This window comes from Seriola dumerili, unplaced genomic scaffold, assembly GCF_002260705.1.
Source record: "Seriola dumerili isolate Sdu_G_001 unplaced genomic scaffold, Sdu_1.0 BDQW01000073.1, whole genome shotgun sequence".
In the NCBI taxonomy this organism is placed as follows: Eukaryota; Metazoa; Chordata; class Actinopteri; order Carangiformes; family Carangidae; genus Seriola; species Seriola dumerili.
In genome coordinates, this window is record NW_019174328.1 from 2,762,342 (window position 1) to 2,789,645 (window position 27,304).

Consider the following 27,304-nt stretch of genomic DNA (forward strand, 5'->3'; position numbering starts at 1 on the left):
CATGGAGCTCGATGCTGCTAATGCTTACTACTGCTTCAAAGTTTGTAGTTCCCACCTTAATTTTTCCTTTTTCTGTACTAATAAGCAAATCTTATTAAACGTAGTTGTATGACGCTGTGAAACCTTGTGGTCTTTTGCATGGCATCCTTTCCCATCTCTGTCCCCTTATGTACCAGAGAGCTGCCCAGTACTAACTTTGCATTACGCCCCTGGCAACTTAACACATATTCATTCATCTGCTCTCTCTGTACAGTGGATTCATTCTTGAGATTCAGATGGTGAGGCAGTGATGAACCATCCATCATGAACTGTTTCTTTATCTGACAAAACATTTTCACCACAAGGTTTGTCAAGTAGCTGTTCTGGAGCTTTCAACTGAATCACACAAGCTTCCTCGGGAGTGAAACTGAAGTATTTTACTTTGAAAATCCATCTGTCTGAAGAGCATCATTTCAAAAACTGGATTTTTTTCTTCCCTTGAGTTCTCAAATTCAGATTCAGCAAATTCAAGTGTCTCGTATTAAAAATAAATTATATTAAAGTTGCTTGAATATATTCAATTTTAATTGAATTGACTCACCTTCTGATTTAAGATTAAAAGAAAAAAAAGTTGCTCAAAGCAGATCGATAAAATTCAGACACTAAAATTCAAGGTGAAAAAGTCATCACAGCAACTGGAAACCCCACATTCTTCGATTTTCTATCCAACCCTGTGAACCTGAAAAGTTTCTGATACCGTAGAACTTGAACTTGTCTTGAAAGAATTCAAATATTTTCAAATTGATAGTTTTTAGAGATACAAGTTTAGCAGTATTTAAATTATAATATATATTCAGCAGTGATTATACAATGAGGTATTTGGTTGCTTATAAGATTCCAGTTCATCATGGCGTGTCTCTGCTTCATACAATTTTCCACTTTCCTGAGCATTTGAAAGACTTCTATTCATGCCGTTTTAAAAGCTAAGATTTGAAGTTCAGTCTTGACCTTGGAAACTGAAGCAGTCTAAAGTCACCACAGGATCAATGTAGTAACTTCAATTGGTCAAGAATCAGCTCTGAGTCTCAACTTTAAGGCCAATGTGGACGAAAAAACTATCTGCTGCAGTGTCTGCATCCTTTCCTAACATTTTCCTTTGTAGAGTACGAGTGTGTAGTGTAATAAAGTAGGAAGTGGTCCTTTAATATGTATCTCTGTGTCAAGAGGTTCATTGGCATCTAAATCAGTATTATTATTCTTGGATGTACAACCACGCCATCTACTGGCCATCGCCAACAACATACAAAGAAAAAACAGATGTAGTTCAAAGGTCTGTAGAATTTATTACAATTCCACGATCATAAACAAAAAGCAGCAATTACAGAAATATGTACAAGTCTATTATTCTTTTAAAATACTTGTGACAGGTTTCAGGTACCAGTTTCAGCTTGGCCCCATGTTCAGTCTCTGTAATGCTGCTTCAAGTGCAGTGCTTTCCCAGGCCTTTTTTTTCCTTTTTTTTTTTACAACTGGACACCACACAGATCCAATCCTCCACCAAAGCCTCTCGATGGCCACAGCTCATGTGAGTAGATTCTCCTGAAGATGGTAAAAACTAGTGCCACCTGGAGGCTGGGAGTCATTTTGTTGAGCACTAACGGCTCCTGAGCTCAGCAGTCACCAGTGTGCTATAAAAAGCCAGAACACTGATGACATCCTGTGGTTTCTCCAGTGAGCCTGGCACTCTTGCCCTGGTTCCCTTTGTCATACAAAAACATGTTTGTATCTATCAGTCAGAGAGGTGTTGACAGGCGTGTCTGGGTACAGCAGTGCTTTTAAGACTCTGTGATGAGGGGTGGGGGGGTAGAGGGGTAGATAAGGAGGTCCAACTGGGTAATGGCGTCTGAAGCGGTGTATACTTTGGCAATGCAACGTCAGAGGAGGGCAGTGTGCTGTAAGGATAACTAGAATTATGATACACTGTTTGCTTGAGAGCAGAGTAACATCACTGTGCAGTGGTGAGGCTGCTGTTCACCAACACTGGAGACATGTGTCGTTAATGGTATATCATCATCATCATTATACCTTATATTCTGTTAGCGGTTTTGTAAAACGTTTGTTGGCAACCTGGTCGGTTGCTCTAAGCAAGGAATTATGAGATTTCTGACAACATTCAGAAACATCTGAAGGAAATGTTTCAACACTGTTACAGCAGACCAGTGGGTTGTGGAGCACTAAAATATAGATTTAGTTCTTATTTTAGTTATTGCTTTGGGACATGTACTGTAACTAAGAGCTATGAGTGACTCCTTATGGTTAGCCTGTTTAATGGTGTGGGGGTGGGCTTGGGAGTGGGACAGATAATTGCAGCAGTGGGCGGGTCTCCTCAGGCTCTGACCAGGACCTGCTTGGCCAGCACATGGAGGCAGCGAGGGGTGTTACTGCAGGGAGTGCATGAAGCTGTCCAGGTTGTACTCTGTGTCATACTGCTGCTGGTCCCACAACTCTCCCAGGCCGTCCAGCACCGACTTCATCGAGGCCTTCCCTGAGGTCGATGCCGTCTGCTCACCCTTCTCACCCTTATTGTCCTGAAACACATTTATACACCAGGAAGTTAAGCCCAACGTGATGATCAAGACATGCACGAGGAAGTGTGTATATCAGTGATACATAGCAATGTCAGCTACCAGGCTTCTGTCAGATGGTTTTTTCTTATCAGGCTAAGTTGCACAAATGGACAAACATTCTGTTACACAAAAACAGAATAAACTCCCGCAGGGTTTTCACTCCTGATAATTCTCATCTCCCAAATCTTTTAGTTACTAAATGATGGTCAAAACCAGTGGTTCTCAAACTTTTTCACATCAAGGAGCCTAAACTGACACAAATTAGACCACAGACCCCCATCTGATAAGATTTTAGCTTTTAGATGTTTTATTACAGAATGTTTGAAACCCATGACCAAAATATTGTACATTCTGTGTTTGTATTATTTATGGATGGAATTATAGGGAAAATAAGTGATTCCCCTTCTCACTGGGGATCCCTAGGAACCCCCTCAAAGACACCTATGGGCCCCACTTCTCTCCTGTGTGAATTAGCACCTCTGTTCTATTGCTCTGAAATTTGAAGGTCTATTTCTTAGAAATGTGCAATTCTTTCTTCTTTCAACCATGGAAATCTTTGTTTAAGGTGAAGCAGGAAATCTCTGTTATAACCAGCTGCAGGAACCTTGGCCTCATTAACACCTGTACTAACATGTGATCTGCACCTGGATAAATTATCCAGGTAATGACATCTGATCATCAGTCCTTTCTATTTACACCTACATTAACCTGTTTTCCCTTTTCCAGAGACGATGTCCAGATACTTTTCCAGATATTAATATTGTTAATAACGGGTGTCTTTACACCCAATTTTACCAAGTTTAACAGATTAGGCTTTTGAGGAATACAGACAATAACCAGTTTACTTAATAGCATACGGTGGGGCCCAAAGGTCTGAGACCACTTGCCCTCAGACTCCACTGTATGCACGTACTCGATGTCAATACCAAATGTATGCTTTTTGTTTTTAATTGATTAAAAAAAATGACAAAGTTACTGTGTAATTTATTTTATTTTGTGGGATAATTTATTTTACCTTATCCTCCATTATTATAAGAATGATCAGACCACAGTGCCCATCATGAATTTAGGACACTTGTGAGTTACTCTCAACTTCCTAGAGTTGCAACCTGTCTCTGTCCAAAGCCTTTAGCAATGCAAAGACATTAACACTTTACACTGTGCTGACAGCAAAGACAAACTACAGTGTAAACACCTACATAACTGATATTGTGACAAAAACATAGTGAATTTAGCTCCCTGACATCTAGTCTGTGTCTCACCTTGTCGAGGGTGAAGAGGTTGAGGAGCTGGTCTGTGCCCATGCTTTGCAGACTCGTGTTCTCTTGGCTGATGATCGTGTTGGCGATGCTCATCTTGAATTTCTGCAGACCCATTATCTTCTCCTCTAGTGTGCCTCGTGTGATCAGCCTGTACACGTTCACAACCCGTTTCTGCACAAACACAAAAAATGCTGAATGTTAACAGCATGTATGAGACGTGTGGGACAGTCTGCCTCCCTGTCTGTTTCATTTTGGTGCATTTTGCTTCACTGGTTTCAGACAAGAGCAGCAATGTCATACAATCCAAGGCTGTTTAAAGGCCATATTTAATAATGCATGAAGGAAACACTGATGAACAAGTTACTTCCTATTGTGGCAGCTGCAGAAGCATCTCGAGTTCAGCATCATCTTTATGCAATTTAAATCTATCAAAGCAAATGATGATCCAGATGCAAACAGTAGTAGTCAATGACATTGCTAATATGTGGCTGTGTGTGTTCTTTATTCTGCTGTATGCCAAGTGTATCCAACAACAGTACCTGTCCTATCCTATGGGCTCTGTCCATGGCCTGCAGATCCCTCATGGGGTTCCAGTCATGTTCCACAAACACCACAGTGTCTGCTCCTGTCAGGTTCAGACCCAGACCACCAACATGGGTGGTCAGCAGTAGCACGTCAATGGATGGGTCATTGTTAAACCTGAGAGAAAAAAGCCAAGGGTACAGGATCAGACTTTAGTAGAAGCTCACAGTCACAATTAAGTTATTAAATAAATCCATTTGTTGATGGTAAAGCGATTGTATGACCTGGAGACGATGGAGTGGCGCAGGCCGGCCTGCACGCTGCCATCTAGCCTCAGGTAAGTGACAGTTGGCAGTTTGGGTTTCAGCAGGTCATGCTCCACAATGTCCAGCATACTCTTCAGCTGACAGAAAATCAGCACACGATGCTGGGCCACCACTGCCTCAGTGCCCCCCTCCGATCCTCCACCTCCACCAAGACCACAGTCCAACAATAACTGGAGAACAGAGGGTGTAACAAGTTGATCATCAGGGAATGTCTTCATTAAACACAATTTCTTTAACACGCATTCATTTTCATTTAGTCTCAGTTCATTTCATGAAGGTAATGTGTGATAAAAAGAAAACAACTAAGTGTAACTATTTGTAACTTGTCTTCTTATTGTGATGGGAAAGATTGAAACCATCATATGTGCGCTCTCATGTAACCTAATTTTAACCCCTTTGTAGTTAATACTGAACTGACAGTTCCAGTTAGAGCTGAATTGCCCTCGACTGTGGTGAAGGAGTATTTCTTTATCTGCATTCTTGCCCCGCATATCTTGTTTTTCCTTCTGAGAATTTACAACTACCTGTCTGTGCAGCCAGACATCAGAAGCTGCCAACTAGGGGAGGATACTCCCACATCTTTGTTTGCTGTGGTATAGGATGCTGGATTGATCTCTGTATAAGTGCTGAGCCCATTTGCAAATGTTATATTTGAATGAAACCCATAAAGACAGACCTAAATCTTGATTCTTACTTCAGATTTTCCACAACAATGTGAAGCATATTCTAAACTCCGGCCCATACGGGCAGCAGTGATGTGGTGTAGCTGATGTGAAAGCAGACATTCAGCATTACCTGTTTGAGAGCAGAGAGTTTGGGCGCATGCTGAATGTCCCGTAGGCTGGAGTTTTGACTTGCCAGCTGCTCAGAGATGCGTTTGTACTCTGGATGCTGCACAGTCAACACCAGGCTCGGGTGGTTACACAGCTTTCGCAGGTACTGCAGCGCCTGAAGAAATGTAGATATGAAGGACAATGTGACTGCATGGTGAGAATGAGGAACATTTATGAAAAGATAAAGGCATACACAGTATTAACAAGGAATGCTTTGATTCCAAACCACTACACATCTGCTCTGTAAGACAAACGTTTTCATCCAAGAAAATTATTGGAAAGAATGGAATAGAAAAAATTATTGGAAAGAATGGAATAGAAAAACTATTTCTAAGAAAAACCACACTTGCATAATCACTTAAAAAGGTAACTTGGAGTTTTTGAACTCTAGTAACACTATGAAGCAGTTTTTCATGAGTTACTCCCTGTTTTGGTTGTCTTGAGCACAAAGGAGGAGGAGGGAAATGCACTCAACACATTTGTTAGAGCTCAAGGACACACTCTAATGCATTTTGGTAAGTACCCTCCACAGGGCACATTAAGCTCTTGTTGTCGAGCAGATTTACATGTGACGTCCGCAAGAAATAAACATTTAGAAAAAAATGTGCACCTGGAAGACATGGCCTGTGGCCTTCAGTTTGGGCTTTTCCTCCTCTTCTGTAGAGGCAATGGAGATGCTGTCCTCCACACTGGCCTTGGCTCGAGACTTTGCAAAGTCTTCATACAACTGAACCTGCGGGTGGTGAGACAGCAGAACATGTTGTTATACTCATTATCCAGTTGTAGTACCTGTGGAAAATAGTCACAATGCTAGAATCATCTAGTAGAATCATCTAAGCGTTCAGCCCATTTACAGTGCATTAAACTTCCATGGAGGCCTTTAGCTGGACTAATATAATTTGCTACTTTAGGTCAATAGAATAAAACATTCTATATAATTATATCCTTCAGCAAGAAAAATGCAAAGCTGAGGCACTTGAACAAGAGGTAAAATATGCAGGTCCCCAATGTTAATAGTGACAGACCAGCTGTTTGCTGTGTGCACTGGAATTGACCATTAGATTAGAGTCATTAGGGGCCAAGAGTACCTGTAGAGGACTCAGGTTGCAGTAATAGTCCTGAATGATTTTAGGAGGAAGGTCCTGGAGGACATCCTCCTTCATCCTCCTCAGCAGGAAGGGTAGCACCTGCCGATGTAGGGCCTCCATTGCCAGGACACCTACAGGGACAAACCAGTATTAAACACAGTTAATGTCCTCATCTTAATTAGCCTCATAGTAGAAATAGGATGTTGTAAAAGTAATAAAGAGAGAAAATGCCAGTTTTTATATACAGACAGATAGCTGACATACCTGCCTCCTGTTCCCTTGAGGAACTTTTGGCGTCACGACTAGCCAGGATCGGTTTACCGTAGCGAGCAGCAAACTGCCGCTCTGTTCCCAGGAAGCCCGGCATGAGGAAGTCAAACAATGACCAGAGCTCCAGGACGTTGTTCTGAGGATAGACAGAGATTAAATAGCCATGATTTGAATAACAGACACACAAGGAAAGAACTACAGTTTCAAAGACCAATTTCAAGTGAGATCTAAGATGGCGTCCAACCTGAATGGGTGTTCCTGACAAGATGACTCGGAAGTTGGCAGCCAACTGCTTAATGGCTTTGGAAAGTTTGGTTTTCCCATTCTTGATGACATGACCCTCGTCAAGAATACAGTAATTGAATTTGATATTTCTGAAAAATTAGAAGAGACACTTTTACAACAGGATGCCTTCCTCCCAAACACAAAACAGACTCATTATAACTGGAACAGTACTCACCTAAAAAAGTCAATGTCATTCCGTACAACATCATAAGAGGCTACTATGAGATTGTGTTTTTTCACTTGGTGTTGCAACCTGAAAAAGTAAATGTTCATTCAGCTTCACCGATTCTCTCAAGAGGATATCAAATTGTTATGTTAGCTGTACCAAAATGTAATATACAATAATGGACCCAATCTGTATCAGAAAACAAATTATTCAGATTTAAGAAAACGTAAAAATGAAGTAAACTGACTAATCCTCACCGCATTCGTTCTGTAGGAGGCCCCGTGTAGTGCAGCGGGTTGAGGTATTCTTTACTGCAGAACTTGCCCACTTCGTCCACCCAGTGTCCAGTAAGTGTGGGGGGACATACGACCAGGGAGGGCATGGGGCTGCAGTCTGCAGCCTTCGTCTTGGCATATTCCTGAGCCCTGAACAGACATACCACAAACAGGAGGCTGAGTCAGGTTTACTTACACAGCAATTAAAACATAAAAAAGAACCAGGATGAAGATGGGATCAAACAAGTACATCAAAACTGGGACACATCACTGTTGATGTTCAAACTGTCAAACCCTGTTTTGTCTGTTGTTTGACAGTACTGCACGTAGCATTTTAGTCATCAATGAACAACATCTTATACAATGCTTTTTCATCGTTTTCCTTCTCTAGCCAAACTTTGCTTTTTAACTGTGGTTCAACTTCAATGAGAAATTTCATCTGTTGACTTGCGATAGTATTTGATGTCAATACACGTAGATGACTGACAAGAACTCAGCCTCCTGTAGAGATAAGGTTTTTCTCTGCATTGCCAATTGTTTATATTAACTTGAAAAAATTAGGAAAGAAAGCATCAAGTCTTAACCTTAAACTATGTTGAAGTGGTTAGGAATCCTCTGATTTTGAAACAGCAGTAGTATTAGTAATATATCAGTATGCGACACTGATGACATGTAAAAGATTAAAGCTTAAATTAATGACAAACAGGTCTTACTGTTCAATTATAAATGTTTTTAATCAAGATAGACACATGTTCTATAGTGAACAGCCAAGTGTGTGATGTTGCTTCTAAATGGTTCAATATATGTTGTCAAAAGACAGAGGAGCTGAGTCTGTGTGCTGATTCAAAGTAGTTGAACCATATCAAACAGTACTACCAGTAATAGTGTTGTTTGGACTGGGTACCTGAGGTAGTGATCTCCTGCCAGAATGCAGATGGATTGCAGCGTCTTGCCGAGTCCCATGTCGTCACACAGGATCCCATGCAGCTTGTATTTGTTCAGGAAGGACAGCCAGTTCACTCCATCCTGCAAGATGAAACAGAGACTTTTCTCCTGAGTCCGTTAAAGTTGAGTTGTTCAGGACCTGGCAGCGGTGTGTTGCCCCACAGTAGCAACAATGGGAGAAGCTTTTAAACTGGATTTCTGCACTGCTCCATTAAAGAGATTGATGGCTGGTCTCAGCAGAGCTGCAAGCAACCAACACTTCCAGCCAGAACCCACACACATACCCAATCTCCATTTGACAGATTTATATTTGCTCTGTGAGGAAAACAATGTTGTCAGTATCTCTGTTGTCTACATCGCCAGCCTGCAGCATTTAAAACAAAACCTCATTCCTGAATCTGACAGAAAAATGTTCGGTCTCGAGGTGAAGGGGCAGGTCAGACACAAAACACTAAACTGTTCCAACATTTGATTAAATGTGTAAAAACACAGGCTGTTAATCCTTCTTTTACTGCTCGAGGGGGCATCGCAGAGATGCAATGAGCCCAGAAAACTGGCACACACCTGCTGGTACTTCCTGAGCTCAGCCTTAATGGGCACAGGGATCTTATAGTTCTCCAACTTTCTTCCATCTAGCAGTTGCTCCAGGAAGTGGCGTTCTCTGGCTTTCTGACGGATGAGGTCAGCAGACATGGCTGGAGGGTCTGGTATACCCGCCTAGTAGATAAGAGGAAAAACTGTTACCTTCAGAAGCAGAACACTTAATAATGACATGATATCAGTGCATTAAATAATGACTGGTCTGTTTTGTTTGATTAAAAACGCATGGTAGCCTTCTGTTCAGGGTTGGTCTTAAAAAAGTTAATTTTCTAATTCAAATCAATCTTCATTTGAATAATATAAATTCATAAAATCCAGAGATCATCTTTTAATATACGTCTTTTACAGTCTATGGTCCTTGAGTCTCATCACCACCCTTCCAGCACCATGAGATCTGGCGATGTGAGAGACAAAAACATGGCAGACATGGCTCCACTGAGGGCACCAGTCTAGAGCCTTAAGGCAGATGTATGGTTGCTATTCAGATTAAAAAAAACTCTGAAGACAGCGAAGAGTTGGACAAAATCATATGCAAGATGAGCAAGAAGCCGGTATCGGAAGAAGCTGCGTGAACCAGCAATGCACGTTACATGCCTAGCTGTTATTTTTTGAGATGTGTGTCCAAACTGTTGGTCACGTTAAATTAAACAGTGAATTAATGTAACTGCATTGCGGTCCATTCATTATGTAAACATTAATATCTTTAATAATGCACCAGGTTAGAGGAACAATTTACAGCATTGGTTCTGAAAATCTCATTCAAGTAAATGTATATTTTAACTGAAATATCTCTAACTGAATCAATATTGAATCGAATTCAGGAAATCAGTGGCCATACAGCCCTTTCTGTTTCAGTGCTCCTACCTCTAGTGGCAGCAGCCGGATGAGTGTAGCAAAACACTGGGTGGCCATGAAACGAATACTATCACTGGGGTCGCTCATACGGCCCAGAACTGGTACAACCAGCAGCACAATGTAGGGTATGATGTCCACATCCAGCTGCTCCATCACACCTGGTGAGATGTTGGTCAAGGAAAGTATTGTACAGAAATTATACAGCAACAACTGCAGGTGCCCACACCTTCTTCACCCTAAGAGCATTACTGCACATTTGTTATGAAATAAATTGCTCTAGGTACAAGAGCATGACAATGGAATCTGAAGATGTCAGTCTGTGAAGGATACAGGCTAAAGCCTCGATGGCACCTTCCTGTTTGGTGCAGTCATCAATAGCAGCTAACCAGGGGAGTACACACTCAAGGAAACTGTTCATGGTCTCCAGCGTGGCTATCTTACTGAGCACACCCACACAACGTGCTGCCATGTGACGCACCGCTGTGTACGGGTGCTGCAGGCAGGTGAACAGATGTGATAGGTGCTCCAATAGCTACAGTACACCACAAAGAGAGCAGATACATTTGATCAAGGCTCATTCAAGACTTAAAGGCTTAAATTCCAGTAGTTGTCCCAAAGTATGAGAGAACAATCTTGGTGAGTCAGTCTTACCAAAGGTTTGAGTTCAGAAGCCATGGCCCCAGCCATGACCTCCAGAACTTGCAGAGAGTTGACCAGTTCTTGGGCTGCAGTGTCTCCCCTCTCCAGCTGGACCTGCCTATCTAGAACACACAAGAGACACACACTTATCATTACTGACTATATGCAGACCATTTGGACAGTCTCACCTTTAATTTGACCAGGTTCATGTCAATACAGAAAGAATAGTGTTGGAGATATAGCAGTTTTAAGACCTGGGCCCAAATTGCAAGGGTTCAAAAGTAATTGCACATTTGCCTACTAAATGTTTCTTGAGCAGCCGTGTGTCACTTCAACATTATTTCATGCATGAAACAGCTCACAAAATAGGTTAAAATCTATCAAAGACAGTTGATTTGCCAAAATCAACTGTTGGATCTCGAAAAGCAGGTGTGCACAGGAAAACAAGAAAATATCAAACAGGCTGGTCGACAGAGGAGCACAAGTCTTGTGTACAAGCAGAAAATTATTGCATGGTGAGGAAAAAAACCTTCCTGGCAGCATGAGGTGGACATGTTTCCTTTTCAACGATCAAGATACTTCATGACCAGAAACACACAGACATTACCCAAAGTCATCACCTCGTTTTGTAATGGCCTGAGCTGTTGTGTGGGCTGTTATGATAAGAAGGCTACATCTCCCACACAGATCTTTCTATATTAATGTAAAACTAAACAAATAAAAGCTGAGACATGGCAATTTAGTGTAGTATCCATTATTTCATTTCAAATTAAATGTGCTGAAGGTCAGAGCCTGATGAACAAAAATTGGGTAACTTTTCAAATACCTTAAGTTCTGGACTGTACATGAGTATCCACATCAGTACACAAATGAGTGGATTATCTTGAGGAAGTAAAGTGAACTGAATAGACAAAGACAAAGCTGATATTGATCATAGATATTTATACTACTATAAAAACTACAAGTTTAAACTGAATTTTGGAACTAATTGCAACAGTTAGCAGCATTCAAGCTGCATTAAAGGCCAGAAGACTACAAGCCAATTATGATGCATTTTAATACTTGCTAGAAGAGTATTTGACCTTTTTACAAAACACACTAGAAACAGTAGAGAGGAAGTTGCTATTTGGCAAAAAATAAGTTTTTAAGTGTAAGATTCAAAGATTCAAATCTGATTAAACCAATCAGCATACCAATGCACTGATTTGCAGTCACTGCTGTCCTGAGTGGTCCCACTGTGTTCTCCCAGAGGTACGGCAGAGACTTGGTGAGGTCTACACCAAAGTGCCTGGCAACAGTTGTTAAGGAAAACTCTGCCCCTCTTCTTTGAATAAGAAATGGTTTTTTGCTCTGAAAGGAAGAAAAACATAAAAGGGGTAAACACAACATGTAAACAAAGCTAAATGTGAGGTAAATGTTTTCAGTAACCCTCTGTACCTCGTCATTATCAGTGCTGATAGTGCTGCCAGGAGGAAGCTCTGTGGAGGGGGTCTTTGGGGCTTTAGGTGCTGGGCCCCTCTTACTAGTGATTGCAAATGCTGCCCTTTGGTGGCGGTATAGTGTAATGATGCCGCGGGTTTTGTTGACCATGTGATGCATGCCGTCTTTCTCTAACCCACCACCTAACAGCATGAAAAATAGAGAGTGAACAGCATGCAAGCAAGCACTTCTTCATTGTTGACACATGATCAGAGGGCTGTTGTTCTTTTCTTTTTACAAATGCAGAAAGCCAAACTCACCATGTCAATTTTGAAATCCTGCTGTAAACTGACAGATTATTTAAAACGAATGAAAATAAGCCAAAGCTTCAAGGGCTCTTACCTTTTGCATTTTCCTGTGTGGGGGGTACGGGGCAAGCAGATGAGGGTGTGACCGAAGAGTCCACGCAGGCCGAGGCACAGAGGTTTTTGATAATCTTGGGGTTGGGGCATGGTGAGCGTCCAGCACACTGCTGCAACAGCTTGGCTATAAAAGAAGCAGCATAACCCTGAATCAAGGTGTTCTCTTCTCGCTTGATGGCCTCCATCAAAGGCCTGACCAGTGGGTTGAGCTTGTCAGGAAGCACTTGCAGGTTAATCACCGCACATGCCGTGAACATGTGGACGCGCAAATGCAGCTGCTGCCATTCTGTGCTGGTCTCCAGCACTGTTGCCTGAGCCTGCTGTCGTTTACTGTCCAGCGCCTGCCACTGTTTAGACTTCACATTCAGACCTGCTGTTGACTCTGTAAAGATGGTGGTTACCTAGGGAACAAGCGAGAGGAGAAACTGAGTGACTGGAATGGAAACGATCGGTTACAGAGTGCAATATCCATTAACCTCTGGAGCTGAGAATCAGCTGTACCAAACCGTTAATACCAAAGCTGTCAGTTCAGGAAATAAAAACCTTGACAGAAAACAAATTACAGTTGGACAAGATTGAAAACTCATGATAATAGCAGCCAAATACAGCCACCTACTAAATGTGATGACACTAAAACAACAATGAGTTGTTTCATACAGTTACAATGGACAGATTGTTCCAATTAGTGGTGTAATGATATGCAAATTTTCTGTCTTCTTTCAATTTATTTTTTATAAAGCTTTAACATTAAACAGTAAGACTCGATTGATGATTTTTCAGAAATTACAGTGCATCTGAAGAGCTAAATTACACTGCTAACACCCAAAACTGGACGTTAGTTATTGACACAGGGTGAAGTTAGTAGGTTCACATGCCTGTTCAAAAACATCACATATAGTTCTGCTTTAGGTTTGATCTATCTCTTTCTCCATTTACCTCATTTCTACTGAGTTCAGGATGAGAGTGGGTGGTGAAAAACTTCAGCTGCATATGTGTTCATATGTATGTGCATGTGTGGACTGACTTACCAGTTCATTGGCTTGGTCAATGGTGAAAACACTACAATTGAGGCGGTCTTGAAGGTCTATTTGGGCATCAGCTAGCAAAGCAATGAGCTGCTTGCACTCATTCTGCATGCGTGTGAAGGGGATGGCGATCTCATCATAGTACAACTGCTCAGACAGAATTGCCAGAAGACGAGGCTGTACCATGGATGACACCACCTGACAATCCTAAGAGAGAAATTGGAAAAGGTAAATATGCCTCATTCTGTTATGCTCATACCACATCCAAAAAGTGGTAAAACAATTTATAATGATTCGACAATAAACAAACTCAATGCTCAAGCTATTCACCTTCTGCAGTGCAGCCCACTCGCAAAGCACCAGAGCCACAGCTATGCGCTGCAGGGCAGACTTGGAGTTGAGGTGGAAGAGCAACAGATGGCCTAAAGACTCAGCTGGTCGGATCTCCTGAGATGCAGCGTTGAGCTGAGGGTCACAGATACACCTACACAGAGCCCCGAGCAATCTGGATTACAAAGACACAAAGAGAGCAGGGAAACACCGTTAGGACTGTTAGCATCTTTAAAAACAATTTTTCAAGAAATTCAAGATTTTCTTTGAGAGAAAGTCACAAGTTCACCTAAAGATAACTTTTTCCTTTTAAAGCAACAACCCAAACTTACTTGGCAGCCATGAGGCGAGCTCGCACCACTACATAGTCCCTTGTCACTGGGTCATCTGTCACCGTCTCTGCACCCGCTATGTACTCCTGGACCGTTTCCTTCACCTGATTGGTCCCCTGACGTGCCTTTGTACCAGCCTTGTCCTGTTGCATCAGCAAAACATTATTTATTACGCCTTAATTAAATGGAGTTCATCATAAATGTTGCTTTGGGCAGGCAAAGTAACAAGCAGCTTATAGCCATCACTGAATTAACATGTGTTTCTCCTTCTCTGTTTAAATACAAGCATGTTGAATCAGTTAGGTCCATGCAGGGTAAAGCTGTTCTCATCTCTAACTTGCATTCATTCTCCCTCAGCAATCAGCCCCACCCCATTAAACAAACTGACCGTGACTTCCCTGCTGTATTTTTATGCTCCTTACAGGAGCTCCTCTGGCTTAAAAACCAAACATAGAAGCCCTGGCTGTGAGATTCTTCTGTTACCTTCACACTGTCTGCTAGTCTGCCACCTATCAACCTCAGTGAGGTGCATTAATTTTGTCTGATGTGAAGTCACTTGCATCATTTTGGTAAACTCTGCAACAGAAACCCCCTACCATCCTCACAGACATATCACACTGACATTACCACTGCACACCCACACAAATAGTGAAGATCAGCTGAGACAAGAAGTATGTAAGAATAAAAGTACAAGTCTGATTGCTATGAACCTTGGAGCGGGCTTTCACTTCCAGCAGCATGTTCAGGTCAATAGGAATGTGTGAGGCCTGCATCATGAGACAGAGCCAGGCACCCATCCATGGACAGCTGGCTGCTACCACGTACTGATGTGGCGCCTGAGACAGCAGCTCCATCCACACCTGCACACAAGGACACGCATTAACAAAACAAAGCAAAATCCAAAAGGTCATTCATATAAAATAAATGAAAAATGAGACTTGTGAAAGTGAAAAAAAAAATTAAAAAAAATAAAAACTTAAAATGGAATTGTAATGTTTCTTTTTTTTTTTTTTTTTTTTTTTTTTTTTTTTTTAAAACAATAGTCATAATGTAGGTCAACTTATTAGTTTTACCTCTCAGAGGAAATTATAATGTGGGTAATGCAACAAACCTTTTGAATCAGTTCAAGGATTTCCTCATTGCTCTCCAGTATGCAGGACTGGAAGATGTGCCGGAGCATATCTTGTAGGATGGGGTTGATCCACAATGCACAGCTCTTAACAAAATACATAAACCACATGCATGCTGTAAACAACTGTTATCATCACATCGTTTTTGCATTCAGCCTAGTGTCAGCTGCTTTCAGCTCTTTATCTGTTTGCTTCTCTCCTACTCTCTGTGCTCACATATACAATATTTTAATTCAGCTGAATTCCGAAAAAAGCTGTTATCTCTTTCTGTTTGACAGAAAACGGAACAAGTTTGAAATAGTGACTGAAACGTGGCCCATTAAATCCTGATTTTATAACCATGATGTGGTGACTTACAAAAAATCACAAAATCACCAAAACACATAAATTAAAGACAAAGACTGCTGTGATTTCACCTATATTTACTTGTATTGATCACTCAGAGATAAAGCTTAAAGTGACAATATCTTTCTTATTTTGTCTCTTGAACAATGCACAGCCTCTGTCTGGGTACCAGGCTGCTGCTCCACCTCCCTGCCACTCACTGAACAAACTGGACGCAGAGAGAGGTGTGCCTCTCGCTCATGGAGCAGTACTGGCGACTCTCCTCCAAGGAAAGTAGCTTAGGTTTGTCCAAAATTGTGCTAGGTTTGTCATGGTGTGCTTTTCTGAAAAAGAAAGAAGTTGCTGCAGGGGTCTGAAAAGTTGAAAAATCTAGCTACAAATGTGCCAAGTTGGCAACACTGCTTATTCACCCCCCATTCATTTTGACAGCAATGACCAATGTGGAAAGTTCAATTCTCGGCCAGCCAATCAGCAGTGTAACATCATGACTCAGTGACGCGGCATTCAGCTGACCAATGGTGAAATTTGATCACTCACTTAGTCACTGACTTTCTCAGCCCTGCTGTTACAGTCCAGCAAAAAAAATGTGAATATAACATTGGTTGTTGTGAAGATAAATAAGCCAATTGTATAACACTTTGTTAAAACAGTATGTAGAAAAATTAACAAGTATTTTGTCATACATAACATGAATTTCCAATACCTCTAGGTCAAATTTACCTGGTCAGCCTTAGACAGCAGAGTGAAAAGGGTTTCCAGTGCTGCACGTCGTACTGATGATATAGTGTGTCTCAAGAATGGCCAAACCCGAGGAACCAGAACTGTTAGTGACTGCTGCATGCTAGAGTAGACAAAAAAAGTGCATCAATATAAATATACAGTCAAGAAAGGTCATGAAACACTGTCATTTAAAAAAAACCCCAAAAAAAACAAACAAACAAATTGAATAAAAGATTGCATTTTTACAAGGTTACACACTGAACCTCTGCTTAGAATCAAAATTCAGTGCTCATCTAATTGTGTGTTGTTTGTAGCAAGTCTGTTCAGAGGTGGCCATGCATTGTCTGACTGTGCGCTTTTATGTAAATAAAAGATCAAATGAAGTTCTGCCAACCTCCTGGCACAATGGTGAGACTCGACTCCATAACCACACAATACAGAGGAGATCATTTGCCTCCCTTCAGCTTAATGACAAAACAGATGAGCAATAGTCAGCTTCTATATGCCAAGGCCACAATGTGCATAACTGCATTTGACATGTCACACAATCGCATGTCTTCTAATCCACCGAAACTTTAACATACTCGAATCAGATTTGGCTACAAATCTGCAAACTTATCTCATGAAAACACTGGACTTCACCATAGTTTCAACATGCATTGCACAATACAACCCCCCTCATGGCACTCTTCACTGTTTCCCTTGCCCTTTTTTCCCCCCCCTCTTCTCACACTTCACTGTTGCTTGGAGTCAGCCAAATTTATCCAACAGGTCATTCATTTGACTTTTATGCTATGAATCCTTCTGTTTCAGGAAATTTGTATTTTGAAATCAACATCTATTAATTTCTCATGGTAAAACATTACTACTGTACTTTCTAGTTTACACAGCTACAACCTATGAAATCTAGCATCTATCTTATGTCAAATTACTTCTTTTTACTAAAGGTCACACCAATTTTACAACATGTTGTGCTGTCAGTGAAGTGACTTCCTCACTCAGTTACAATACAAATCTCTTGGAGTCTCCTATTATTGAAGAAATCAATAAGAATGATTTTCAGACTGCAGTATTTATTAAATTACCTTCAGAAACTAACCTGCACTGTCGGACCTGTGGATAGGTGAGCAGTGATGACAGCAATGTCATGATGCTGTTGGTGGAAGCAGTGAGGTCATCCAGGTCTAAAAGAGCATCCCATAGTGTGTTCACTATAAAGGGTACCTGAGAGAGACAGAATTTTACAACTAAAGTAAGACCTCTGAAAATAAAACCTGGATGTGACACACTACAACAGAGACTAAAACTCAGTTGTTAATGGTACTCTTTGCCTCTCTGACCTTATTTGGCAGTAGCTGTACCAGGCCTTCTACCACAGGGATGAGGGATGCAGCTGCCACGGCTCTGACATCATCATCTAGGTCCTGCAGGCCTACAGTGATGGCCGGGAGCACCCGGGGCAGTAAGACAGAGATCAAGTCCTGAAAAACAGAATGGAAGAGACAGATGAAGATCACCACAAATGTATGGCTGTGAGATCAGAAAGAATGGCCTCTACAGTGACATCTCTCTATAAGGAGCACATATGTCCTACCCCCACAGTTTGTATTCATGACCATATGGCGCTCAAATCAAATACATTGTAGAACCATGCTATGCTTATTTCACAGCTCATCGTGTACACACAGAACAGGTGGTACCTGTCGGACAGCCAGGGCATATTTGATCCCTAGCAGCCCTCCATGACGGACTTCCCACTGGTCCTCTTTAAGCAGATTCAGCAGGACATCTACTGTCATGGAAACACCAGTTTCATTCATGTGGCGAAGGGCCACGCCAAGCGTCTGGGCACACGTTTCCCTGACAGGAGCCACCACCTGAAAAAGGGAGAGATGTATAAATTGGATTATATAAATTTAGGAGGACATCTAGTTAGACTCAGACTAGCTGGATAACTGGTTAGAATATATTTGGCAGACACTTGTCAAGTAGGCCAGTCAGCCACCATTTATATGACACATGATGCTGTTTGATTACTTATTCCTTACAGTGTGATATATTCATAACAGTGTCATTATTTTAACTCTCAGTGGAGGGCTTTGTATTACCTCTTATCAAGATGTACTAGTATGCCCAAAGGAGATTGTTAACACACCTTGAAACCAAAACTACACAAGGTCAATACACCGATTCATTTCAAGTCTGTTGTTGAACTAAATAATGTTTCAGAGAGTTTTTCACCCTGCCAGGGATAAAATTAATGACGAGACATGGGACGCAAGGGGAAAACACAAAATGACTACTTAAATATATATATAAAACTACAATGTCCCTTAATCTGCTCAACTCCCATTGACCATTGATTATGGTCATTTCTTTGTAATAATTATACATCAGTCAGTAACTTTTCCTCAGACATCCTGTTCAGTTTTCTGAACAAACAAAAACAAACAAACCTACCTCATCAGATACAAAATCCCCAAAGCGGTCTAGAGCGAAGACACAGAGGAGCCGGATGACCAGGTCCTCTATCCACTCCTGATGCTGCCGCAACATCTAAACCGAAAGACTTCATGTCATGTTCAATTCTCACCGATATGTTGAAAACCCTGAGGAGAAGGATAAAACATACCTGTTCTCCAGTGCTTCCCACCAGCTTTCCACCACCAGCACCATGGGACTTAAGGATTTCTCTAAGACCTGTACCAGCACCATGACGAACCTGTAAACAACCACATACAATACAATTTAATTTGTTTACATTACACAGCATCATATAAAAAGGTGGTTCTTTATAAGCAGGTTTTTACCATTTTGAGGGCAACTTAAAAAAGGATCAAAGTTTCTTTGGCTGTGTGTGTGTGTGTGTGTGTGTGTGTGTGTGTGTGTGTGTGTATTATATAAACAATCAATGTATTATATATAGATTATTCACACAAATTATGAGACTTAAATTTGGTAACAGGTCCCAATCCTGAATTTTTATGTTTTGGTGTTTACAACAGATTGTTCCTTTAACTCAGCCCAACTCCTCATGTTCAACTGTGTACTGTGTACTATCAGTTAAAATGAAGTATCACATCATTTAAAAAATGCTTTGTTTTTACCTCCCATGAAGGATTGAAGAGGTCATTGCATAGCTCCTCACAGAAACTCTCCAGAGGCCACTCATGTATCTAAAGACAATACAGCCGAACATCAATTTCACCTTTATAGAATTTGCACTGTTTATATATTGTCATTTATACCAGTCATAGAAATGAAATTGTTGAAAACTTGACATTAATGAGTTATTGGCTTCTTTTACCTCTTCTAAAAGATTGGAGTTATCTGGAACGTTGTCGATTAAGACTTTATGCTCTGTTGCCGGTTGGTCAATAACTACATTGGTGGTTTTTCTTCTTTTCTCTTCAGGTTCACCCTCAAAACTATCGTTACTAAAAGACAGAGAGATCACAAAGTAAATAATCTTATCTTCAGAACTAATCAAATTTACATATAAAAGTTCCAGATCTGTCAAGACGAAATGGGTCCAAACCTTGACAACAAAATACACATTTTGCTGTATATGAAGAAACAAAGATTCTTCAATATGTATAACTTTCTCTCAGACCCAGTATAATTATATCTACCTGGGTGAGTATTTCAAGAGATCTAGATGAAATATGACGATAACACTCTGCAACCATAGTCAAACATGTTGTAGATACACAGTATGCATAATCATACCTCTTTTCATTTGGATCCATGTCTCTGGATCGTTGTTTTGCCACTAGTTTAGCCATCCTCTTAGCCTTATTCTTCTGACGACTGCTCATGCCTGGCCGGAACTCTGAGTCAATCAACTCAGCAGCATGAATAGGCTGAAAACAAAAACAGTGGAGCTGATTATACATTATTAAACGAACATTGACATCATTGGATACACTTTAATATAGAACAGTACAGAATGAATCATTTAACAAATTAATTCTCTAGTATAAAAGAAAAACATGAATCTCTAAGTGGTCAATACTGCTTCAAGTGAACCTAACCCCCCCCATCCAAATCAACAGCGGCTCTTATAGACTAACTACAATCCCCCTGCTTATTCATGCACAAGTCATCTTATTGTTTTATACTGTACAGGACTTTATGCAGGCACAGACTGTCTGTTCATGAAGCCCCATACTGCCGGTTCCATTGCAGCTACCTGTGCCACACAAAAAGTTTAGAGGATTATTATTTGTGGCACATTTGACGAACGACATACCAATGAAGCAGATATATAAAAGGTGTTCACTGTACTGTATTATTACACTGACAACAATGACAGAACAATTTACAATGTGACCCAGCCCTTCCCAGTAAAGGCACACAGACAAAAAACTGGAAACACAAAAAACAACCAGGTTTGATTCATAACAGCTTGAGGAAAAAAAAAAAAACAACTGATTCACCAAAACCACTGTCAGGCCAAAGAAAAGATGACACAATCAACATGACCATTATACAGCTCTTTGAGCAGACATCCTGTTCAGACAAGCCTTAGTGCTACAATGCAAAAGGTGTAAATTAACATAACATGTCACGAGTCACATTTGTGCCTCTGCACTTCACAGCCTCTGTGTTCGCAACACAAGTCAGCCTGCCTCTCTGGTCTTTACTTCATTCAAGTTGGCCAGATAAGTTAGTTAAGGCCATGACCTTAAACCACCATATCACTCACTACTCACTACACAGCAACATTCAACTGTCCGACAACAGGCAGCCACTTCCTGCAACAAACTTCTGATTATCTTCACCTATTTTTAAACTTGAGTCCATCCAAGGCTACAGCATGCAGTAAGAACCACCAAAGGACACAAAGTGCATACTCAAAGAATTTGCTGAGTCAAAGCTAAGAGTTTAAATTTGAGACCCACTACATGGTTGCGGGAGCTGGATCCAGCTGTAGCTTTGCTTCCATGGGCTCTAAGACCAGTGGATTGACAGTTATAGTCAAGGTCCTCGTCATTGAACAGCTCCTCTGTGTCCATTCCAATAGCAGCACCCATGTCCAGACCCAACTTCTTCTGAAGAAGCTTCCTCTGGCGAGCCAAGCGTTCCTTAGGGTCCATCTCACCTGAGAACATATGACAGGAAGTCAGGGGAAAAGTTTAGATAGGGTGGAAAAATGGAGGAAGGGTACATTGTATCTGTGTGAGGAACATTGTGTGTGTGTGTGTGTGTGTGTGTGTGTGTGTGTGTGTGTGTGTGTGTGTGTGTGTGTGTGTACACACAATAGTGTCACTCTGGAGCTATATGCAGCTAGGAGGCAAACTGATTAAAGGTAGGGCCACAAATAAATACAGGAACAGTAGCAGAAATAACCCTGAAAGTCACCTAGAAGTTGCTAAATTTAGTAAACTTCAACAGCACAGGGCACCTTGAATTAGAAGTGAAAGCAAGTCACAGAGAAACAACTATTGGTACAACAATACAAAAAAAAAGACAAACTGACAAAATGTTCAAATTCAAATGACCAACAAAAGATAAGGATGAGTAGCTTTCCTTATTCAAATTATATTCAAAGTCATGACTACATAGCCCAGCTGGATGTAGGGATGGGTACTGAAACCCAATTTTAAAAAACAGGCCCTGCAGCTTAATTACTAAAGACCGCAGTATCGATAAGATCAGACGTTATTAGTTCTACTCTCGATACAGGGGAAATTAAGAAAATTAATTTCCTCTTCATTATTGCCACATAAAAATTATCTCGCACAATTTATCTCAGCAACTCTGTTTCTGATTTAGACAATAGTTTATGATGCATTTTCATCGATCCCACACACACACCTCTTGGTGACAAGGGCGGAGAGAACGAAACATTCAAAAGTGTGGTTACATTTCCCTGGAGTCGATGCTGACAGTGCTCACTGCCACAAGTGCAACAAGTCTTTTGCATGTCAGGGCAGAAACACGAACAATCTATCAAAACATCTAGAGAAGGTCCATCACGTACAGGCGGAGAAATGCAGTTTTGCCTAGCTCGTAGTTCATCTGTCGTCTCTCCAGATATGTTAAATATGTTAGCAGTCTGGAGGCCACACACTGAGTTAATTTATATGAACATGGGTTAATGATTAAAAGCAACCATTAATCAGAATGTTCAGAGCATCAACTGAACTGTCGTTCAGAAATTCCGTTTCAGCTTCAGATCACTCAGGGGTGGATTTAGTGATTCGGGGGTTAAAAGACTGTCGAAGAAAAAGTCCTGTAGTAGATCATTACATTCGTTTTACATTTCATCACTAAATCAGAGACTATAATAGTGATTTGTTCAAAATACGTCTGTTTCTTTTGCTGTAAAAAAAAAAAAAAATATTTCAATAGCCACATTGCGTATGATAGTGATTTTTCAAAAAAATAATAATGTTGGAGTTTGCTACCCAAGAATCTTAATTTATATACAGTACATACAAAAAAAACAATGTTAATTCTGTTTCTTTTTTTCCTATTAAAAAAGACAAAAAAAACCCCAAAAAGAACTAAAGTACCAGATCAATGAGCAGTATCAGTAAGAGTATTGGTATCATTAAAATCTATACCATTAAATTCATTAAAAAATGAAACCTAGGCTTTGCTGGTTGTGTGGTATTTCTGTTTGCATCAGAATCAGCTCCAGATATTAGTGGTGATGTTGCTGTAATCCCCTCTTCAGTTAATTACCACATATCACTACCTACAAGTGTGTGTAGTGATGGAGGTGGGGAGTAAACCTGGTGCACGATGTCATGACAGATTCCACAGGTTGGAAAGCGCAGACTTAAAACCTGCCAATTTGCAAACCTACACAAAAACTGACACAATGGAACATTCTCTTATTTTTTTTTCAACGTGTGTGTAAAAGTGTGCTAATTTTGATGTTACTACAAACCAGTTTTGTCATCCTGTAGCTCAAACTCTGCCCCAGCAGATCCCAGCAGAGAGGCCCCATGTTTGAGTAGGCGGGAGATGTCAAAGTGGTAGAAACTCAACCGGTCACAGGAGGAGTCCTCTGGTGACAAGTCTTCACAAGACTCTACAGGAAACAAACAAACAAGTCTCATCACTGCACATTTGTCCCTCTACCTACTTAATGAATCTGAGGCCACTTCTACACTAATGCAGATAAATTTGACATGGTATCTTTTCCCTCCAGTACCAATCAACTGAACTAAAACAGCACAAACAACTGACATCACATGCATTGTTAACTAAACCCAAGGTATACAACAAAGCCTGATATCATTTCACAAAAACATCTACTGTAACTAAAAAGCCAGTGTCTGATGTGGCACATACGCACCACCCAGAGTCCACAAGATTAGTATTTCAGTGAACAAGTCTAAGAGCTCACCCTCTTTAGGCTTGGGTGCCGGGTCCCACTCAGGAATATTCTTCACAATGGCCTCTACAGCTTGGCCTGCTGCTATACGAGTGTCCCAGTTGGGACTCCTTAGGTAGGTCAAGACCTTGTAATTGAAAGAAAATAGATTTAATTTACTACATGTACAACTTAGACTGAAACTGTCTGACCTATAAAGAGAAAGTAAAATGGCCAACACAAAACTTTTTTGTCCTTTTGTTGAGATATTGGGGACCCTCCCACCCCCCATTATTAATATTTTCAAATATGCAGAGGATGACATTATCTTGGAGGCTGATGATAGACTGTTAGGACGATACATCAAACACACACTTTTGATAGGAGGTTGTTGAGTTCATGCGGGTGCAGTTTGACCACTTCTCCAAGCTGCTGGGCTGCTGCTTTCCTGGTTACTGGTGTTGTTCCGGTGTCAAGCAGGATAAACAAACGATCAAGTCTAAAGACAGGTTACAAAAAACAAAACAAGTTCAACAGAAACCTCAAAGACAATGCACAACGCACAGCACAAAACAGACAACATCCTGGTTCCTCTTCTTCAATTTTTGATGCTCTACTGTGCGAGGACCACTTCCAAGCTTTGAGCAAAACCAGAAAACCAGAATAAATTACCTCAATCAATATGATCTTTGTTTTGTTTTTTTCATTTAATTCTGAATAAATAAAAAGATAAAATAAAGGTTTCTTCATTATCGCAAATGTTCTCAATGTAACACATGCACCCATGGATGAAACTGTTCTCTATTATTAATTGTTTGGCTTTGCACCAAGGTAACCTGTTTAATGATCCTGGTCTTTCACTGAGGTCATTAGCGGTCTATTAATAAAGTGGAGTGGATTAGGGATGTACGGGGCGTGACCCCAGATACCAGTAATACTTAAGCTGAACTACAGATTACTCTATTTGCTATGCAAAAGACCACTGACACCACGTGGAATTATCACAACAATCAAAACGGAAAGCACTAGCTGAGACCACATCAAAACTAAGTAAGCCAAAGATAACACTGGTGCATTTAGCAATGACGTTAAATATTACCACGATGTGAGCATCAAGGGCAGGATGCAAATTTACCACTTGACAAGCTGCTGTGTTAAAATTTGCACTGAGTAAACCGGGTTCCTGTTCCGTTTACCAATATTTGTTGTACACTGGTAACAAATGAAGGTATCTCATGGTTGCAGACTGGCTTTCCTGACACAACTTCACTGTAACGTTAGTTAACCGGTATTTAACGGCAGAGCATCAGCAAAGGACTGGGAGACACTTAAGTGTGAAATTAATTTTAACTGACACTTCGCACCTGCAGTGAACATGAGTCCAAACTGACTTATGAGCCCAGTCCGTCCCCGGCCTGCAAACTCAAACCACGAGTAGTGACTAAGTTACACCATAACGTTGGTCTGTTAGCTTCCTGGCTGCTGTTAGTCAGCCGTCGCCATGCCATTCTTTGCCAAATCAAAAGCTAGCAGGTATTAGCAGGTTAGCTAGCTAATTGTTAATGAAAGTCGGAGAGACAGAACCGAGTCAGTATGAGCGTAAGTCAAACTTACCTTGATACAGCCATGGCCAAAAAATGTATGGCCTTTCACGTCCCGCATTCAACAGGCAGCCAGTAATTTGAGGCGTTCTCCTCTTTTCTGTTTAACGTTTCCAATGTTACAGGCTACAGTAGATGAAGTCATTAGCTAGTTAGCAGCTACCGCTAGCTAGCCGAGGCCCAGGCTTCTGCTTGTGGCCACCCCAACTCTGTCTACCGAAGAGAGTGACTTCACCACCAATTCATGGCTTCAAAGTTACCCCTCTTGTCTCTTCGGTATCTTCTCCCACAAAATATCGCCGAGTACCGTACGCATATCAATCTATAGCTCAAGCTACCCTTCAGAACTCTTCGCGGATAAATATTTTAACCTAATAAGATGTAAAGAGTTATTTTGTTGCACGTTGAGGGCGACCCAGAAGACTGTTTTTATATGAGGAGCCATCTTGCATTTATTCCTTCCTCCATAGCAGGCGGAGGCTGATTGGCTGGAAGCATCGGGGAGAGCCAATCAAAAAGCACGTTAAAAGAGGAAACGAATGGAAAGGAGAAAAAAAAGAAAAGGGATAGTTTATATTTTTTCCCTCATTGATGTTAGATACATTGTTGAGCTTAACGTGGCTCTAGTGCATTTAAAAACAAAAAATAACACTTACTTAATTAGGTATGCGTGCTTATGTATACGTTTATGTATGTGCAAGCCAGATATAATTAATTTATGTTGTCTGAATTAGAATACTGGGGCTCTGTATACCAAATTGCTTTAATTGTTTTTACATTTATTTCGCTATACTTTGGCTGTATTAACGTTGCTTACAGTTTTATTTTTGCAAGTGAAGCCTGAGCTGTCCATGGTCGTGAGGAGCCAATGGCTTTCCAATCCGTTGCATAGCCTTGAGTTAACAATGGCAGAGAATGGTGTTTTAGAAACCATTGGTGTTCAGCAAAGGTTAATCATGCTTAGTGTTTCTGATAGCTGCTGTTTTGGTGGTCTTAAGCAGGATTATCCGGCTGGGCAAATATGCAGACAATTAAGTGGGCAAAAGTTGTGCTGCTGGCATCTTACAGATGTAGTATTTTCAGTATGCAAATAATATATTATATTGTCCTTGCAGTATGACAACACAACTGTCAGTACACCTATCAGACACAGTCACACAAACCTGAACACACACACCCACACCTTACAACAATTTAAAAAAAAAAAAAAATCATTTATCTGATCATATTATGTCTGACTTTTTTCCTTATGACTTTTTCCTTTTTCTTGCTTGTACATTTTCTAGTTTTCTTCCTGAGGTCATGCATGTCCTTCATATGACTGCAGAGGGTCCTCAGATAAATGGTGCTTAAAACAGATCTAAACCAACACATTCAAAAAACTATGAATATTTACATTTAGCTGATTGCTGTCGTGCCAGTTTTTACTGACTCTTGTCTGTAATTTCGTGACAAACTCATCAGTTTGAGTTTACTAAATCTCTTTCATCATTACAGCAGTACAATACAACACAATGTTTTTCACAAACTACTGGAGCAATAAGAAACTTTATGGGGGGTTGGTGCACACACCCTTTTATTTCCGTAGCTGTGTATGTGAGTAGTTTACTCAAAGTTGAAATGTTAGTGTAGAGAGACCAGGAAAAGAAGGCATGGCTTTATGGGTGACCTTTTCTCAGTTTGTCCTCATAATATTTCATGGTCTTTTAAATTGGGAGACTTTCATGTTACAGATTTTATTTCTTTCTCAGAAGTTTAAGCATCCCAAAGGAGGAGTCCTATTTTTCTGCCATAAATGTGATGATGGACTATCACAGTACTACAGTATGACCTCTGTTGTTTGAAGGTTTATTCCTTTTTTCTTCTTGCAGCTGTTTGTTTAATTCACAGACCAAGGTTTAAAATCTTGAAAACCGCATTTTTCAGATCTGCAAAAATCCCAAATAATTTTACTGATAATTATGTAAAATCTAAAACT

The 27,304-nt window shown here is 40.7% G+C and overlaps 1 protein-coding gene across 1 annotated transcript; it reads right to left on the minus strand.

Annotated features, from left to right (window-relative positions):
• Window positions 1-1,493: 1,493 nt before the first annotated feature.
• btaf1 (B-TFIID TATA-box binding protein associated factor 1) lies at window positions 1,494-25,717 on the minus strand. Its single transcript, XM_022743765.1, has 38 exons — window positions 25,340-25,717; window positions 24,101-24,224; window positions 23,759-23,873; window positions 23,297-23,440; window positions 21,300-21,499; window positions 20,125-20,258; window positions 19,703-19,832; window positions 19,503-19,571; window positions 19,028-19,117; window positions 18,856-18,951; window positions 18,096-18,272; window positions 17,736-17,876; window positions 17,495-17,619; window positions 16,396-16,516; window positions 15,312-15,416; window positions 14,911-15,060; window positions 14,201-14,343; window positions 13,869-14,043; window positions 13,542-13,745; window positions 12,494-12,914; window positions 12,110-12,294; window positions 11,866-12,022; window positions 10,685-10,794; window positions 10,364-10,565; window positions 10,043-10,191; window positions 9,143-9,295; window positions 8,538-8,659; window positions 7,616-7,783; window positions 7,368-7,445; window positions 7,152-7,281; window positions 6,902-7,043; window positions 6,638-6,768; window positions 6,160-6,282; window positions 5,512-5,664; window positions 4,675-4,886; window positions 4,408-4,567; window positions 3,869-4,039; window positions 1,494-2,567 (listed from the first exon to the last, which is right to left on the minus strand). Exons 1-38 carry the CDS (start codon window positions 25,351-25,353, stop codon window positions 2,418-2,420), a joined length of 5,574 nt encoding a protein of 1,857 aa, XP_022599486.1. The 5' UTR covers window positions 25,354-25,717; the 3' UTR covers window positions 1,494-2,417.
• Window positions 25,718-27,304: the final 1,587 nt, after the last annotated feature.